Below are 20,205 nucleotides of genomic sequence, written 5' to 3'. Positions count from 1 at the left end.
CTTTATATTAAAAACCTGTCGTATTAGCGTAAATGATAGCATACCTGTGTGTTCGATTCTTGTTACACCATGTTATACTAATGACGTTAAAAATGTTACCTTCTGCTGCTATGTCTGATACATGACACTAATAGTGAGTGTAGGGCATCATTACTTAAACGTTTTTTAAGCAAACACAGGGAGGAAGGGACCATTAAACCATAAATTATACTGGTACCCAAAGCTTTCTAACCCCGTGGTATTATTTGTTGGCTCAAAACCATTCATTGAATTTTGTTGTTGGTCCCAAATTTCTTATTAATAATGTTATTCAACCTGGTTAAATTTGTCAGGGATCTTAATGGATAAGACAAACAAGATTAACATTTCTGTAGATTAAAATTACCCATTAGTTGAAACATTTAGAAGCTTTTAATGAACTCAAATTTAATAAAGGTACCCAAAGTTTTTAATCCAGCGAATAAATAAGCATAAGTTTAAAACTTTTGGTATTTGTGTATTTAACATTCCTATTCCCCCTCCCCCCGAACTTTGTTAATTTATTATCATTATCAATATACCGTCCATTGTCTTATCCCCTGTGATCCCTGGATAAAATAAATTAATGATATTATATAATTAGTTGTGGAGATATTTATATTGATTATTATGGATTTTGTCATCCTTGTTATTAATGTTCCTCAGTCTAGTTTTTTCAAACTGGGTATTTCCCCCCTCCCCAGTTAAAAATGTTTGCACGCCTATGAACAAGAATGAAAACCATGCATCTTTATAAAGTAAAAACGCATTGAATACTAAGATTCTTAGATAGTACCCTACTGTTGGAATTATTATGAAAAGTTTGAAATCGATTGGACAATTATAACTTGTCTCAAATATTAAAAGGAGCTATACGTTTTGAACGAACAAACGGATAGAACGACCGGAATTATAGAAAAGCTTAGCCTTTAACAATTGTTGCTTATGCATAGCTATACTACTATTCAGAAGTCAAAAGGGATTAGACAATGGCCAATAATTTGATGTACATCCCCAATGATGATACACAAAATTACCCCTTCTGTAGATTACAATTATTGGTTAAATTGTTTGGACACTCAACTTTCAGAACCAAACAATCAAAATTTAATAATAAGTCCCCAAAGTTGTCAAGTCAATGAATAAGAAAAAGTTATTATAAGACTTTGGGGACTAAAGTAATAAACAGCCCAATGCCCCCTCCCTCCCAAACTACTATACTGCTTTTTCCAGAGAGAGTGAGAGGGGACAGTGTGTTTAATACAAAAGTCCCTAAAGTTTTATAAAAATGTTTTCTAATTCCTTGGCTTTTCAACTTTAGGGGGCTTTAGTTAATTTTGATTAGTTGTTTCATTGAGTTGAGTGTTCAAACGTTTCAACCAATAATTGTGAAATGAAGTTCTGTAGGTTAAAAAAACCCGCGAAAAATACACCAAAACCACATGAAGGAGTGGTTAGAGGTGAATTGTACATAAGAGTAAAGTTGCTTAAAATTTAAAAATATGAAATTGTTCTCTTGGTGTTGAAACTGTAAAATGAAGTTTGGTAGTAATTTTTAAAAAAAATCCGCGAAAAATACACCAAAACCACATGAAGGAGTGGTCAGAGGTTAATTATACATAAAAGCAAAGTTGCTTAAAATTTAGAAATATGAAATTGTTCTTTTGGTGTTGAAACTGTAAAATGAAGTTTGGTGGTAATTTTAAAAAAATCCGCGAAAAATACACCAAAACCACATGAAGGAGTGGTCAGAGGTGAATTGTACATAAAAGCAAAGTTGCTTAAAATTAAAAAATATGAAATTGTTCTTTTGACGTTGAAACTGTAAAATGAAGTTTAGTAGTAATTGAAAAAAAAAATCCGCGAAAATTCCCCCAAAACTGAGTATACACAAATAAGCAAACTTTTAGTTTTTGCATAGATAGACATTTCATGTTTTGCAATTTTTTCTCTAAAACCAATAGTTTGTGAGTTATTGAATTTTGAACCGTTTTGGCCAATTCTGGCCCACTGTGCAATGAGAGAGGACCACGACTTGTCTGCTTAAGAATTGTCTGCTATGCAGGGAATCAATTTTGCATTGACAATAGTCTTGTAAAGTTGAATCTATTAATATACTAATGAATTATTTTTAGGGAGGGAGAGCACATTGGATTGTAATTTACTTTGGTACCCAAACATTAGGGTCCGTCCTTCCACAACGGATAGCTTTAATATATAGTTAATTAACGCATAATGTATATTCTATATAATCTTATTCTTAGCATGTGATCGATTCGATCCTGTAACAAATAAAGTTATTACACCAATTCTATAATCATTCCCAGAAAGGCAATATGTCAATGTTAAACTAAATAATTTTTTGGTTTTAATTAACTAATATTGATTCCTAGATCTAATAGTTAATTAGTTATTTTGCTTTATATAGAATTTTTCTTTCAGACAGACTTCTAAATAATGTTGAATATTTTTTGAACTATGAGGTAGCCGCTGAATAATATCCGATGAAGATGGAGCTCGATATTGCGGTGCTGTCAAAGAAGACAGCATCCTTTCTTCTGTTTCTCACATATTTTGACAGTTTTATTTACAGTAAGTTGTTTTAAATAACTTGAGTTTACGCCTCTAGTATCTAAGGCCCTGGCTTTGTTTATGGATTAGTGGGAATGGGCAGGAAAATAGATTTAAACTTTCCCAAGAATTATATATTAAAAATAAATAGCTTAAAACCTTCACAGGACCTATGTTAAGCTTATCTTAAAAAGAATCCAATCGGTTCCCTGTAGTCAAAGATCTTCATCATAAGACAAAAACCCTTACACTGCACTGCTTTATTTGATAGGATAAATTTTAACATTTTTACGATAAAGACTTTGTTTTGTCGTTTTTATTATCAATTTATTTTGCTTATTTGTCCTTTAAAGTCTGTTGTAAGTTCTGTGTCATTTTTAGATTTCTGTGGTTTTTTCGTGCCTGCTTATTCTATTTTTTTTAATCGCAGCAACTTTTATTACTTACAATTTACTCCTTTTTTTCATTGAATCAAGTATGTCGCAAGAGGAGTTAAGGTTTATTTTAAGTTTTAAGTAAGTTGTTTAGTCTGAACACTCTTTTTTACCTTTTAGTGTTAATATAAGAAATAGTTTTTCCATTTTAGGATGTTATCGTCTTGTTTTGTTTAATCAGATATTTTACCATAAAAAGTTTCCGCTTTCTGAGCATGCATAACTAATATCTAGCAAGATTTCTACTAATGTAAAAAGCTAGGCTTTTTTAGTCTTTTTATGCGTAAAGATAGCTCTAAAAAGTTGTATTTTATGTTTTTATTATTTGATTTTATAGTATTATCTTTTTTTCAGTGGTTAGCTGTGTATCCCAAGCAGAAATTGATCAACATTTAAACCTGGGCATGAACCTGCTTGCCCGAGGCTCCTACTCGGATGCCCTGACCCACTTCCACGCGGCTGTAGACGCCGACCCTAACAACTACATGTCCTACTACAAGAGGGCGACTGTGTACATGGCCCTTTCCAGGTCCAAGCCAGCTCTTGCGGATTTTGACAAGATTTTGCAGTTGAAGCCAGATTTCTTGAAGGTAAAGAGTAAAGGGTGCTATCTTTATAAGTGTGCCTATGGAGCCCTTAACCCCCCCCCCCCCTATTTTTTAAGAATAAGGCCAGCAGGTAGTTTTTGCCTTTGCTTAAACCCTGTGGGAGCCTAACTCTGTGTGTTTACCTATTACCAAATATAACCTATCCTTACCTGACCCAGCCTATAAAATAAACAAAACAAAAATTAAATCCATAAATATATAGGTAATGGTATAGGTATAACTTAAGTTTATCTGTAATACAAATCAGAGCGATATTTGTCTGTCTGTCTCTTATTCTTTTTAAAAGTATAAAAATCAACTAGGTAGTAAACTTCTATTTTTTTAGGCACGTCAACAAAGAGGAGCTTTGTTACTGAAGATGGGTCGGCTGGATGAAGCACATATTGACTTGGAGAATGTTGTTAAAAAAGAACCCGACAATGCTGACGCAAATATGCTTTACACAATGATTAGTACTTTACAGGTAATTCTTGATGTATTATTATGTTTGTTTTCTGTGTGCAGCTATTACACGTATATATGGTCTTAACCCGTGCGAGGGGCTCATTTGTATAAAAATATCTTAACCTAACCTATAAAATTCTTAATTAACTTAATATTTTCAAAACTCCTGTGTTTGTCCACTCCGACGTTTTTCACTCCTACATTTGTCATAGACCGTATATAAAAGTCTACAATATGATGCATTAAACTACCTTTATGTTTGTTTGGGTCTTGATTTCAAAGTCTACTTTAATTTTGGAAGTTTTAGGTCTGGTGTCAACTAGCTAATTTGCAGCGGCCTAAGCCCTGGCCTGAGTGTCAGATTGTCACCTATTTTCATGAAATTTTAAGAAATCTTCCTTTTATTATTGTTCCTTATTAACCATCTATAGAAATAAATCTAGTTTATTATCAATTTCGTTACAGGAAAAACTTCGAGATGCCAAATATTACGCAGATTGGAACAATCACCAGCAAACTATAGATATTATAACAGAATTACTAGAGGTAAGCTTTCATTATTCCTTTAGGTAATCAATTTTGTTTATATAAAATCTATTAATATAGTTCTTCATTTTACAAATGTAATCAGAGAGGGAGACGTGATATTGGACTATAAACTCTACTGGTACCCTAAGTTATATAAACACGTTTTTTATTCGTCGGCTTACAAAGTTTTATTAAATCTTAATTGGTTGGTTAAACCAAAAAGTGTGCAAATTATCCATTAATAATTTTATTCTACAGAAGGGGAAATTTTGTTTTTCATAACTAGGTGATGTAAATTAATTTATCTCTATGTCTAATCCTTTGAGATTCTTGAATTTTTGTTATTTATAAAATTGTTTAGAACATACCATGGGATCCAAGTCTACGAGAAATGAGAGCTGAAGCCTATCTACAAATTGGAAACGTACCCCATGCAATTTCAGACATTCGGTAATTCTTGTTTTCAACACTTACCTAAAATGCAATTAAATTTATTTTTAAAAACTACAACAAAAATAAACAAGGAAGACAACATTTATATGAAAGTAGCGAAGTCCATAAGTGAAACAGTCTACTGACTGACAGACGTGTGAACCAAGTGAGTTGTGTATACTGTGGATGCCCATTGGATTGTTAACGGAAATCTTTAAACAAAACCTGAGGCGTCTATTTTAAGTTAAAATTAAGTAATTCACATTTCCTTCCTGGCGCTACTAAAAATATTAAACTAATTTGGGTCAGTCCAAAAATTTTTTTTTGTCATTTGAAAGGTTGATTTATATTCATATATATTGAGATAAAATAAAATAGAGGAAATATTTTAACTGTATCTTAACAAGTGTTTTTATTTAGATCAGTTACCAAACTAACTTTGGATAACACAGCTGGGTATTATAAGCTTGCCAGCCTTCATTATCAACTAGGAGAGGCGGATGAAGCTCTCAATGAAATTAGGTAAGACAAGGGAGGATTTAATGTTTACCATAGATTATAATAAACAAAATGGGGGAGGCGGAAGTGACACTTTTTAAAACCCAAACTCAACTAAATAAAGATATACAGCTCTGAGATTTGAGATAGCAGTTGCTTTAAAGAGGTACAATATGGAATGGTGAAGAGTCGGCGTCGGAACCGCCGCTCCCGCCGAATTTATTTTGTCTTTTCTCGCCAAATTTAAATATAAGGAACGACAGGAAAGTGAAAGGTGCTAATGCAGGAGAAGAGAAGTGTAGTTTTACTAAAAGTATGATGTCGTTCAATATTTGCACTCGACACTTTTTAATATTGACATATTTGAAATATTACAAGTGCCAAGTGAAAATATAAGGGAAGTTTTTATGAAAAAAACGTTTATCTCAGATGATTAAAAATTTACTAATTTGGCGAGAAAAGGCAAAAATTTATAGTTAAATGTTCCCTCCCTCCCTAATTAACTTCAATTGTGTTTTTGTAATAGATCATTATTATTTTTAAAAATGTAAATATGTGTGTAGAATTTAATAACAAGTATTTTTTTACAACAATTAATATCTAGGTACATGATTTTCAATCGAAAAACTTTTTCTTTATTTATGAAAAATAAGTAGATATTACCTACCTAATACATTTCAAAGTATTGAATTTCATTTTAGTAAGATTATACTAAGAAAATGCTTGTATATAGGTTTATTTTGATATATGAATGCATTTTTAGTAGTTACCAGTTGAGCATAAAAACCTACCTCACCCCTCATTTAGTCCTTCCAGAGTTAAGGCCTTGCAGGGTAAACCATAAAAAAACTAACACACCTTATTTTCAACTTAATTAAAAAAAGGGTGGGAAGGGGGTGTTTTAAATTTTCAGTGCCCGATTAAAAATTGAGGAAAAGTACCTACAGATTTTTAAAAATTGACCCATCAAACATCTTTTTTTTTTAATTTCATCCCGTTTTATTCATGAAATACCTTAAGGATTTACATCTATTTTTTTTTTATCCAGAGAGTGTCTGAAGCTGGATCCTGACCACAAGGACTGTCACCCGCTGTACAAGAAGGCCAAGAAGGTGGCCAAGTTCCTTAACTCCGCCAAGGAGGCCAGCCAGGAACAGAACTGGGACGAGTGCAAAGACATGGCCAATAAGGTCCTCAAGAATGAGCCAACCATCGAGAACATAAGATTCCATGCTTATGATAGGTAAAGTCTAAAAAATACTTCCACTTTATCAAAAAAAAAGACTAGGTAGCGACTACGCCCCTAGCGACTAGGGGCTCTTTATTTAGAGGTGTTGATAGGGGCTTCTACCCTAACCAAAGGTCCAATTCGTTGGATGTCCTTAATACCCCTCAGTATATAAAATTATTGGTTAATATACGTTTGAACCAACCAATATGTTTTGTTCAAAGTACCCAACGTTTTAAAGTAAAAAAATGAAAGAAAATAATTAGGTATAAAACTTTGGGTTCCTATACAATTTATAGTCCAATTTCCCCTCTTTCCCTGCATACGAAACTGACTTTAATCTTTGAACTTTTCTCTCTAAATATCTTTCGGCATTATTTGTATCTTAACTACACGATGTTAAAAAGCGGAACCAGGATGTATTTTTTTTTGTTTTACCAAAGTTCTACTCGCTGAAATAAATTCCCAAATACAAAAACAGATATTTAGAAAAAAAAACTTTTCAATAAACAAATTCTTAGAAAATGGCAAACTTTTGTCCAAATTCTCCTTTTTCCAATTTACTTTACTGGTATTCATGGAATTATAAGTGAAAAAGTCTAGATTATTATATAAGTTTAGAATAGGGCTGCCTTTTTATTAGGTAAGACTAGGATGACAACATCCATAAGTAGTGAAGCACAGAAAATTACGGAAGGACAAAGTTAACTATAGATCAGATGCTCAGTGGTCACAAGAACTTTTTTGTGTGTTTAATTTAATGTCAGCTAGAAAAAGCACATTTTCAATATAGATGACTGACGGACCAATTAATCTAATAGGTCAGTAGTTTATACTCCTAAACATTTTAGTTGCCCCTTTAAAAATCCATTTTAGTATGTCTCCGAAGGCTTTGCAGACAGACCGACGGACAAAAATAAAATAGACTAGATGCGCATTAGCCAGATAAATCTTCACAAACAGAGATCAGCCATCATTCTTATATAGAAATTGAGAAAAACCTATTTCCCCTGAAACCATTGACGGACATATTTTTAATCATATAGTAGCTTCGCTATGAATAATTGACATTTGAATTCCATTAAAGATTGATTAAAATCATATCTGCGGTGCTGAATAATATTTAGAGTTAATAAGATTTTATTCATGCAATCTCTTCTGATTAATTTTGATATCATTTAATTTTTATTATTATCATATATATTAGCTACATGTTCGATTCTGAGCCTATATTGTTTCATACTAAAGACGTTATATTTATTAGCAATAAAAGGGAGAATGTCTTGGCCCAAAGAATGCATACTTAGAATTTTAAGATAAATGTCGTTAAACCAAGGAATAATTAGGAATATAAAGGTATAAGACAATCAACGATAAATTAAATTATTAATATTTCAGATTATGCCACTGTGAACTAGTCAGGTGAAAATGGACAGGAGAGAAAATTATGTTCTAATTATTAATATTTCAGATTATGCCACTGTGAACTAAAGTCAGGTGAAACTGGAGAGGCGAGAAAAGCATGTTCTGAAGCCATCAGGAATATATTTTATCCTATCATATTATAGACAGATTTTCGAGGATAATAAAAAGCAATTTATAGGATTACATCGTTTTGCTGAAAAGTTGAAAAGAGTCATTAAATATCTTTCTAGTTATTAAAAGATGAAATATATGCTTGTATTGAACAGAATTAATGATGAACCTCGACTTTACTGTGATAGAGCTGAAGCCTACTTGGCTGAAGACATGTTTACTGAGGTAAGTGTCGGATTTTGTACAGTATAACTGTAGTACAATGTACGGTGTACATATTAGTTATGATGAATCTCAACTATACTGTGATAGAGCTGAAGCCTACTTGGCTGAAGACATGTTTACTGAGGTAAGTGTCCGATTTTGTACAGTGTATATTCTGTACAGTGTACATATTATTAATGATGAATCTCGACTATATTGTGATAGAGCGGAAGCCTACTTGGCTGAAGACATGATTACTGAGGTAAGTTTCGGATTTTGTACAGTATAACTGTACAATGTACTGTGTACATATTAGTTATAATGAATCTCAACTATAATGTGATAGAGCTGAAGCCTACTTGGCTGAAGACATGTTTACTGAAGTAAGTGTCGGAATTTGTACAGTTTATTATTTGTATATTGTACAGTGATCAAAAAGTAAAATAAATAAGGTATGTTTTCAATGGACCTTTGGACTTTCTAGTTATAAAAACCTATAGAATTGTTACGCTTTCTAAATTGTACTAAACTGTGCAGGAATTGTCATGAAAAGATTTAAACTGATAGAACTTTTCTAACATGGCTAAATTAACGACAAGCGCTTTAAATTTAGAAAAGCCTCGCCTTTAAAGAAAGACAAAGGATTCTTTGTTACACCACAAGAAAAGATATGATTATGCAAGCTAAAATAGTTCTATATATTATGCATGAACACAAATTAAATGAAAAGTTTGCACTGTTTCACACAAAGTACCCTATTGAGCACTGACAACCCCCACTCCTTATTTTTAATTAATTCAAAATTGGGGTTGGATGTCGGGATCTAAAGGGATAAGACAATAGCTGATATAATGATGAAACATCCCCAATGATAAAACACAAAATTACAATTAGTAGTTGAAACGTTTGACAATCAACCAATCAAAAATTAATAAAAAGTCCTTAAATAAGAATAAGAAAACGTTTTTATAAAACTTTGAGGACTAGTGAAATAAACAGCCCAATGTCCCCACCCTCGGGTGGGATTATAGGTTTTCGTCTGTTTTTTTCATTTGTTTAGGTCGGGTTAGGTTACTTTGTTGCTGGTTAGCCCCGCAGGTATAGGCCCCATTGGATTAGGGCCCCTTGCAGGGGTTAAGAACTAAAAACCTCTCTTTATTGACAATTTATTTAGAAAATAAGTTTCGGGGGGGGGGGGGGGGGTTTGTCAGTGCCTAACCGGCCACTTGTAGAAAAAGGATCAGTTTACGAGATATTCAAATATTCAAAGGTCTTATCTCTACCCAGAATTACATCTATATGTATGTTTTGCGAATTTTAAACGTTTTCTCTCCCCTTGGGGAGTATACCAAGAGTCCCAGTGTGATGTGAACCAGGGAGGGAGGGGACACTGAATATCAGTACCCAAAGTTTTAAAACCTCATTTTCATATTCGATGGCTCAAAAACTTTGGGTACTTTTATAAAATTTTGATTGGTCTGATCCAAACTTTTTAACCAAATAAGTTTTATTGTTCAAAAGTGGTATCTAATTTTGTTTTGGGGTTGTAAGCCAATTTTTCGTCCCTTGTCTCATCCCGGAATAACCCTGGAGTTATCTCTCACAAATTTACAATTCTTTTACATTTTTAAAGCGAAGCTTTTCTATTTATTATTGTCTTTCCGTCCGTCCGTACGTAAAGTTTAGTTAATTTAAGCATGTTAGAATTGACCTATTTATTTCATGCTTGGTGTTATTTAGATAGCGTAGAACTCTAAAATCGTTACCATAAAGTAAGTACGTCCATTTGAAACATTTAGATCTTTAACTTTTGACAACATTTTTTCTATGATATCCTTATCCTGCTTATCTGATTTTTTTTTAAACAAGTCCTAAAAATTTAATTATGACAGTAACATACACCTATTTAAGGAATTTTTCATTACATTTATATTTAATTTTATGTCACTCTACATTTTCATATCGTCTAATTTTAGAGTTTTTATGGATGTTGTCATCCTTTCCTAAAATATGAATGTATTTTACAGAGGATTACGTGCTTTTTTGCTTCGAATGGGATTTTAAGTATTAGGAAAGATAACCCGAGGAAATGTTCTGTTATTTCGAAAAGCCAAAAAGCTTAAAAATAACTTTTTACTTGCTATAGTCAAGATTTAAATAAAAATCTAACAATGAACTATATGTCAGAAAGGGAGGGGACATTGGACTGTAAATTACAATAGTTCCCAAAGTGTTATCTTATTTGTTGGCTCAAAAACTTTGGTTATTTTATTGAATTTTTGATTGGTTGGTTACAAATTATAGGTGTCAAAAATTTTCTACCAAAAATTTGCATCTACAAAATGCGAATTTTGTTTACTATCGTTGGGGATGTGCATTAATTTTTCGTCCATCTTGTCTTATCCCTTAAGATTCCTGTATATGTTGAGAATGAATGACTCTTAAATACCTAGTGGTTTGGGTTTCAACTTTCAGCTTGTTGTGTATTTTAGTTAACATTATTCCTAGTTTATTTAATATTCTGATTCAACTAAGTGCTAACATTTCAACCTTAAGAATTGAGCCAGGTCACGGGTTGATAACGGGAATGAACAGGGTTCCTAAAGGATAAGACAATTAAATACCTATAAATAATGTAAACCCATAATTATGATGAACAAAAGTAACCCATACTATAGATTTTAATTATTGGTTGAAAAGTTTGAACTCTGCTGATATATACAACCCAATCAAGTTTATATTAAGACCCCCAACATTTTTTAAAACCTAAGAGATCCTGTATAATGTGACTTTTTTAGCTTTACACCCCCCTTGAGTGTTTAAGTGGTATGTTGACCCTTGTCATGGGGTTTTATAGTGTTGTTACCCCCCACTTCTGCACGCCTCTGGCAGAAAGTGTCAGGCAATACCTATAACAAAGTTATCAATAAGGGAGAGGTCATTTTCTAGTAAATCCCGTAAAGGTGTGTGTTATAAGGCCTAAAAATAGTAGTAGAACGATAAGGTGCTCTATATATTTGTATTTCCTATTGAATAGAACAATAGGGAAGAAATTTTTTTTTTTTTTTTTGATAACCGTACCTGGAATATCTGAAATTTCTATCAAACGCTTTGTTTGGCTCAAACTGACACAAATAAAAAAAATATAATTATAATAAATCAACCTGTAAAGAATGACTTCTTCCTTTGTTTAATGGTATAGATTGTTCTTAACCTTTACCTTGTACCTATAGAAAACATTATTATTATAATTATATTTTTTTTTAATTTTTGTCAGTTTGAGCCAAACAAAGCGTTTGATAGAAATTTCGTATTTTTTTTAGATAATCCAGGTACGGTTATAAAAAAAAAAAAAAAAATTTCCCTATTGTTCTATTCAATAGGGAATACATATATCTAGAGCACCTTATCGTTCTACTACTATTTTTAGGCCTTATAACACACACCTTTACGGGATTTACTAGAAAATGACCTCTCCCTTTATTGATAGTTGATAAAATTAAGTAGTCCTACCGCCTTATCTTAAATATACCCATGGGGGCTTTCTAATAAAACATATTTTCAATTTGATACTTGCTATTAAGTTTTTTCTCTTCTAAACATTAAAAATAGCTCTTTTTTTCTTATCAGTTCCATTATATTTTTTACATCCTCTTTTCAATATGATTATTTAGTCTAAAAAATGTACAAATTAGACAGTTTTTGGAGTATCTCTAAAATATTCTGGTAAAAGTTAATTTTTATTTTCAATGTCTTTATACCTATCTAATATATTTGAATATTTACCACTCCAATTACCTTAACTGGTCAAATGCACTTTATGGAACTATAAATATTGATATTTTTTAGGCTGTTAAAGATTACCGTACTGCTCTTGAAAAGGATGAAGACTTGCAGCGGGCCAAGGAGGGTCTGGCCAAGGCTCAAAAGTTGGAGAAGCAAGCCTCCAAACGGGATTACTATAAAATACTCGGTGTTAAGAGAACGGCTACCAAAAAAGATATAAATAAGGTAGGTACTTCCAAGAAAAAAATACAACTCCCCCTCCCCTCACATCCAATTGTGTTTGCTAAACGAAACCGTAACCGTATGTTAGGGGTGGGATGATTGGGTATCTGCCATCAATATTTATTCTTTGTACTTAAAATACATTTTCGGTCTACTGATTGCCTGCCTTCAATTATTTACCCTTTGTAATTTTAAGCTTGCTTACATTCTCGGTCTGCTAGGTTTGACTGTCATCATTCTTGTATAAAAGTAACAGGATATTTGTCAGTCTGTCTCTGTGTACCGAAGGATCTCGCTAGCCGCTGAATTGATATGGTTCTCCTTAACAGTGAAACAATTCATATGTCCTGGGAAGGTTCTTATTAACTAATTTTCAAGATAAATCTATCCTAGAAAAAAATTAATCCCTGAACAAAAAACGTGGAGGTTTGCTCCCCCCCCCCCCTCGCCTTCCTTCCTCCTCGAGGCATCTAGGGACGTATCCTCTTGTCAATTATATTTCGTTTTTGTAGGCATATAAGAAGCTTGCGATGCAGTGGCACCCGGACAAGTTCCAGAGTGAGGAGGATAAGAAGGTGGCAGAGAAGAAGTTCATGGACATCGCCGCGGCCAAGGAGGTCCTTACAGACGAAGGTTTGTTCAAACAATAGATTTATTACCCCCCCGACAGCAAACTATTAACTCTGGCCGCAGCGCTCGGCTCCCTAGCCTGCCTAGCCACAGCGCTCGGCCCCCTTGCATGCCTAGCCGCAGCACCTAAAATAGTTGTTCGCTCTCAGGGGGCGGGGGGGTTACTCAAATTTTCAAAATTGAAAAAAAAATTCTAAGAGGATAACGCCGAATTTTCTTACAGTGCAGTGGAAGATTTTTTTATTATGTTCATACACATATGAATTATTATTATAATTCGAGCAATATAGCTTTATCCTAAGAATTCCAACTTTTTTGTGACCTACTAGATAAATTACTACTTTTTTTGTACAAAAATTAGTACACATTCTAACCTCTTGGCCGGATTGTCCCTACACTGTGTTCTTATTGGTCAAATTTGCTGATTAGGGGTCTAGATCTACGAGATTTGTTGTTTAAACGATGTTTGCCGAAGAAGGCAGAGTTGGCATAAAAAAACCACTTGGTTTAAACCAAAAAAAAACAAGCTTAAAAAAACCAAGGTGGGGATGGTTTAAAAAAAAATTTTATACAATGGCCTATCTTTCCAGTTATATATTTTTATAATGTAAATAATACACTAAATTAGTGTCAAAAACCTAAATACCTGATATAAAATTCTTTTAATAATTTAAATCTTGTACTTATTATATCTAATAGACAATTTAGACAATTTAATACTTTTCTAAAGGCAAATAGGGTAGTGCGGGGTTAATGCGGTAGGGGGGTCTAATTCCGGTCACTCGACCAACTTTTTTAAAACCGTTTTTTAACGGTGTTCTAAACGTTTGCGAGAGATCTTCAGAAAAGCAAAGTTGTAGTTTATTGCCTATACTTTCATTTCTTACTTCAGCAAATTTTTGTCAGATCACTCCTTCTATGATTTTTTTGCCCTCAAAAAGTTGCAAAAAATTTGCAAAAAAAAAATTTCAAAATAGGCCATGTTCAATCTAAAATTGTGAAAAAATGGTAAGTCCTATTGACCCCCGGGTTTTTGTAAAATGAAAGATATGGCATTCATTTATCGTTTGCAATTGGAGGCGTTGTTCTAACTTGATTTTTTCATAATTTTTTTTTCGTCTCAAAAAAAGGGTCTATTCCGGTCACTTTTTTTTACTTTTTTTATTACTGTATTTATAAATGTATAATACCCTAATTTTTTTTTTAGGTGATCTGGAAGCATGAACAACCCAAATGCATGACCTAAGCTTTAATCATTGCCTTGCCTGTTGTTTGATGTACATTACTAGTCATTTTACTGCTTGTATTATGTCATGTTTTGTTGCCTAAGCTTTTCAATTTGTAAAGACATTAAAAATTTTTCAGACACATTTTTATAGTAATGGGAAGAGTATATCACCCAAAGGAACGCCTTAAATATTTGCCTGAAGATGTATCAGCTGCATTGGCTCATGTAAGAAGGGGTATGTCTATTAGAAAGACCGCTAGAAGATTTAAAATTCCATATGAAACCCTTGCATCTTTTTCGTATAAGAGGGTGTTTGCGCGGTTTGGATTTTTTATGTCAAATCGGCTAGGATTAAGCTAGAAAGGTGTTTAAGGTGTCTATAGAAAGCTCTTTGCATGTCCTAACAAAAACTCCCCAGGATATGGGTTCTATCTCCAAGATTTAGAGTACATATTCAAGATTTTGTAATTTCAAAATTCCTGTTGCATAAAATGTGTTGAAATATTAGAGTTAGACCCCATATCATTTGGAGTTAATTGTCAGGCATGTAATTCTGCATCTTTAGACACCTTAACCATCCTTGTAGGTCAATCCTAGCCAATTTGAGACAAGAAAAAATGTATCAAAAACTGCTGTCAAAACTGGCAGGATTTTTAAAATTAAAATTTTTTTTGGAAAAAATCACTTTTTTCAAGAAATTCCAAGACCTGCGAATCAGAAATTGCCTCTAATTTATGTATAAAGCTTAAAAAAACCTAATCATATAATAAAAAGTACGATTTTTTTTTAAAAGTTTGCATGAAAAAAATCGATGTTTTTTTTGCGATTTTACCGACTTTTTTAAAATGGGCAAAATGTGGTCAAAAAATTTTCTGATCTGCATGCGACTAGTACCGTTAGAAAGCTAATGACCTCAGCTTTCTACTCATAGTTTAAAATGTTTAAAAAAAATATTTTAAGGGGGTGTTTTACCCCCCCAAAGTCAACTGACCGAAATAGCCCCACCGGTGGGGTTATTCCGGTATAGGCCAACCGCCGCCCTTAAAACCGATTTTTGACCGACTTCTAGTTGCGAGATCTTAACGGGACCAAGACAGGCTTCTTCGTTATTGCCATATCTTTCATTTGCACTCTTAAAAACCGGTAAAAGTTTTTGGGAAGTATGTTTTTTTTTAAGTTGAAGCAAAAAATTGACCGGAATAACCCCGCACTACCCTAATTTTTCTAAAAGAAGTTTAAATGCATTATTATACATTGTTTAGGTATTTAAGTTAAAACATGCAATAAGTTCCATAAAAATTTAACTTTATACTAAATTAGAATACTATAATATAATTTAAATATTATTAAAAAAAAACCTGTTTTTTTAATAAAAACCAAAAAAAAATGGTTTGTTCTTTTTTTTAAAAACCTGGTTTTTACCATCTCTGGAAGAAGGGGTGAAAATATATCCCATTGATGATAATATAACTAGGGTGAGGCGGGACTAAACCGGTATTTTTTTTGTTTTTTTTGAAGAAAAAAAAATGGGGTAAATATTAATATTTTCAAATGAAACCAAGACCATTAGAAAGCTTACGGAAAAGACTAACAGGTCCTAAAAGAATGTTATCCTAGGACTTTTAGAAGTTTGTCATAATTGGACTCAAAGAAATTACCGACCTTTACCCCACGGTGGGGCTAATCCGGTAACGTCTTTTAAACCTTAAAAAATGATATGAAAAACGGCCAGTCAAACATAAATTAGTATAGGTTATAGGGATTATCCACAAAAATTTTCATAAGGATCGGACTATTTCTTCTGTGCCAAAAATAATTTTTTTTAAGGACGAGAAATTTCGATTTTTTTCTCACAAAAATTTTATCAAAAAAAAATATAAAAAAACCTGTTCTATTCTCTTTTTGGCCTAATACTTAAAAAGCCCATACCTATTGAATTTTAGATTTTACCAAAGAAAACCTGAAAATTGATCTTAAAAATCGTATTTGAATTTTTTTTCGACGTTACCGAAAAAGACCCCGCGCGAACTTTGGTCATTTTTGAAAAAAAAACATTAAGCTCTCAACGGATTTGGAAAGAGCGGGCAATTCTTTGTTCTAAAGGTTTGTACGAATTAGTTCTAGGTCTTACCAATTTTTGTGTAGGTCGATCTTGATACAACTAGGTGAAATTATTTTTGGAAAAAAAAATTTCGTCCGACTTTGAGCCCCAAAAAGTACCCTTTAAATTCATCTTTAAGGGAATTTAATAAGGAACAAATTTGCTTTTATGTTTTTTTTTCTGTCATTTGAAAGGAACATGGATATAAAGGTAATTTTCTGAAGGTGGTTAAAAAATACCGGTTTAGCCCCTTACCGGTCTATGCCCCGCTTGACCCTAGTTCAAATCATACTATAGAATCGTCTTAATTGATTTCAAACATTTTAAAACACACATTTTCCCATTTATTGGCTGGGGGATTTAGGTTGATCTATTATTGATTAGTACAAATTATCTGCATTCAAACTAATCTAGTAATTATTTTAATCTACTGAGGAGGGTTTTTTGTCGTATAGTTGGGTATTTACATCAATTTATCGTCTATTATGTTATCTCTCAAGGAGCCTGTATGTCCGACTTATAAGATGAACAAGAAGTTATGTTATTATTGTTGAAAGCCAAGAGTTTGTGAATGCATATTATGGACAATTTGTTTCCTAAGATCAGGGATATTAAGGGATAAGAATTTGCGGACACACCCAATTATTTCAACAAAATTACCCCTTCAGAAGATTTAATTTTTTTTGGTTTAAAAAGTTTCTATTCTATTTTTGCAACCAATGAAGATTTTAGAATATCACTCAAAATTTATTTTACAAATCTTTGGGTACAATTATGATTTAATTGACAGTCCAATGTCCCCTCCCTCCCTGGATAAGATTGAGTGGTCCCATTCTATAACTTCAACCACATTTACAGTGGATTTATAAATATGGAATAGGCATTATGAATTGTCAAAGATGTTAAACATTTTTCCGCTCAAAAATCATGATTAAAATTCCTTTTTAATATTTTCATTTATGTTCAAATGATACCTACTCAAAAGCCACAATCGAATTTTAAAAGGCTTACTTTGCAATATTTATTCTTATGGTTGTCTCCAAGCTTTTTTTTATAAGAGGGGGGGGGGGAACCTAATAAAATTTGAAAAGTATCAACAGATTGTGTAGGAAGAAATGGGGGAATTCGCCATATGATCTTTAAAATTTCCAGAATTTTTTCCATGATTATAATATCCCAACCAAATCACCGCAAAACCTAGCCAGCCATGCAATGGGCCGCATGTTGCATAACTATTTATGCTTCATTCAAGATTGCAATAGGATAGGCCTGTTCTTGTAGGCCGTATCCCTGTGGGGATGGACCTGTACTTGAGGTGCCTAAACCTTGCGGGGCTACCCTATTTTCCTAATCAATAATGATCCCATATTTGCTTATTATGCTATTCGTATTCACCAAAAGTTAACAATTAAATGATAGTTTAACATTTGATATTGTTATTTGCACTTTGGAAGCCTTGTTCTAATATGGCTTTGAAACAGATCAATATACGCTGGATTACAACCGGTATCATGCTAAGTATCGCTTTACAGATACTTTTCCACGAATATTAAAATAAAAATCATAAAATCAACAAAGTTTTGTTAGCCCTTGGGAAATTGAGCTGGTTTTTTATCTCAATTTTTCAATTTAATATCCGCAGAAAGCTGCGATAAATAACAAATATTCAAAATAACATAACTGAAATAATAATGGCTCCGAGGGTACTTTTAATGCACTTTCTTTATAATACATTTTCTATACACAAGATGTAAGGAAAAAGTGTGAATTTTGAATATAGCATCATTATTCATATTTTGTTGATCAATTATCTTCAAATTTCTATTGTATACTAATGACTGCGTCACTAACCCCATGAATTTACCTCTAGAGTTAGTAGGAGGCCTGAAAGTGATTTTTTTCGGATGGTGTGTCGCCTACACCCCCCCTCCCTACCCCAACCAAAAACCTCACTTTATGAACATGTATAAATTCTCATATTTTAGTTTTAGAACTTTTATTACTTTTAATACTATGGAATGGGTTGTACAAATCAGTGTTCAAACTTTTCAACCAACTATTTGAATCTACATAAGTGATACTTTTGTTCATTGTAATTGGAGGTTGTACATTGATTTATTGTCCATTGTCTTGTTCTTTAAGACCTCCTAATTAATTTTGTTTTTTTTCTTTTAGAGATGCGTACCAAATACGACAACGGTGAGGACCCTCTGGATCCTGAGTCTGGTCATGGCGGCCACGGCGACGGTTTCCCATTCCGCCAAGGCGGCCAGAACTTCCATTTCCCGGGCGGTAATCCGTTCGGCGGCAGCGGACCGTTCCAGTTCAAGTTTCACTTTAATTAATAGGCTGTTTCACTTTTTTTCACATGGCATCTAGCTTACAAATACAATTACACAGGGACTAGATCGAAGGCATCAAAGGCGTCTTTTTTTTTTTTAAGTGAGGGGGGTTGACCACCCTCCCCCTCCCCACCCACTTTTTTGAAAGTCCTTGCTACGAAAAGTAAAGAAATTAACCTTCATTCAACATAATTGAAAAAGCATTTACAACTTTTATTCCCTGTCACAAAGAGATTTTGTATATGACTGAATCAAATGCCTTCTTTAAATCACAAAATTTGTGTGATGAAAATTATTCAAATAAGCAAAAATTATAGTCTAGCTTAAGTTGTAATTATATTTTACTTTAATCAAAATTATTTTCACTTTCTTTAATTTTGTAAAGAATATTTGATTCGTTTTCTTATCTCAATGCCATTGATATTTAATTACCTTGTTAAATTTTTTGTTCATTTCATTGTTGAAATATTTGTTTGTGATATTAGTTATTTTATTGTCTTTTCTTATTATGTATGTTTTGTACAAATAGAAATTGAAATAATTTTTTTTTATATTTATGCCTTTTTTAGTGTCAAAACTACTCTATAATTCACGTTGTTTGTCCTAAAGTCCATAACGATATGGAGAAATTTAATTTTCTCGGCTACTATTTCAGATAGCTCAAATTTAAAGAAGATTTCTATTAGCATCTAGGATATACAATTGTTTGTCTGTCAGTCTGTCGATCATCCTTTAAAAGGTTTCGTAATTTTCTCTGGGTTTTTGCTACTCATGTATGTTGCAATCCATGTTTTTATTAAGTAATAGGATGTTTATACTAGGGTTGCGCCGGATATCCGGTCATTTTGAATATCCGGCCGGATAATGGATATTGAAACTATCCGGTTACATAATATCCGGCTAATTTTTGACGCCGGTTATCCGGTAATTTGCCGGTTATCGAACGTTGGCCAGATATCCAGCAGAAACCGGATATCCGGCATTAGAAATCAGCCGGATATCCGGTATCCGGCCCAACCCTAGTTTATACACAAATTTGTAGGATGTATGTCTGTCTGAATGAATGAAATATTACAAATATTTGCCTTTTTCTTTGGTTTAGAAGACTCCGAAATGTCTGTCTGAAAAGTGATTTTTTGCTCCTCTAATAAAAGATAAGCACCCGAAACGTCTTGACGGATCATTCCTATCATTATGGAACATAAGCTTCCACTCTTTATGTTATTTTGTTGATATCTTTTAATATTAATTTGATTCGCTACTTATGGATGGTTGTCATCCTTGTTTTATTTCTTAAAGGCATACGTTTTGAGGAAAACCAATCTTGTTTAATAATATTTCTATCACGTACTATGCACAAATTCATTTATTCATGCCCGATAAATTTTTTGAATT

At 32.8% G+C, this 20,205-nt stretch overlaps 1 protein-coding gene across 1 annotated transcript; it reads left to right on the top strand.

Moving 5' to 3' along the window:
- The first annotated feature begins 2,096 nt into the window (after positions 1-2,096).
- Positions 2,097-19,353, top strand: P58IPK (dnaJ homolog subfamily C member P58IPK). The gene is made up of 12 exons (XM_080151280.1): positions 2,097-2,610; positions 3,378-3,613; positions 3,957-4,094; positions 4,541-4,621; positions 4,965-5,053; positions 5,456-5,557; positions 6,582-6,776; positions 8,233-8,301; positions 8,453-8,522; positions 12,351-12,512; positions 13,022-13,142; positions 18,644-19,353. Exons 1-12 carry the CDS (start codon positions 2,523-2,525, stop codon positions 18,811-18,813), a joined length of 1,521 nt encoding a protein of 506 aa, XP_080007406.1. The 5' UTR covers positions 2,097-2,522; the 3' UTR covers positions 18,814-19,353.
- The last annotated feature ends 852 nt before the right edge of the window (positions 19,354-20,205 follow it).

Source organism: Acartia tonsa, chromosome 2 (assembly GCF_053477335.1).
Source record: "Acartia tonsa isolate MP-2025a chromosome 2, ASM5347733v1, whole genome shotgun sequence".
Classification (NCBI taxonomy): Eukaryota; Metazoa; Arthropoda; class Copepoda; order Calanoida; family Acartiidae; genus Acartia; species Acartia tonsa.
The sequence above is the reverse complement of the archived record's forward strand: the minus strand, read 5'-3'. Positions and strand labels throughout refer to the sequence as shown.

Excerpts from the sequence above, each read along its gene's own strand:
- P58IPK (XM_080151280.1), top strand. The coding sequence starts at position 2,523 with ATGAAGATGGAGCTCGATATTGCGGTGCTGTCAAAGAAGACAGCATCC. Across the intron at positions 3,614-3,956 it reads TGAAGCCAGATTTCTTGAAG|GCACGTCAACAAAGAGGAGC; the intron begins GTAAAGAGTAAA and ends CTATTTTTTTAG. Across the intron at positions 8,302-8,452 it reads GCATGTTCTGAAGCCATCAG|AATTAATGATGAACCTCGAC; the intron begins GAATATATTTTA and ends TGTATTGAACAG.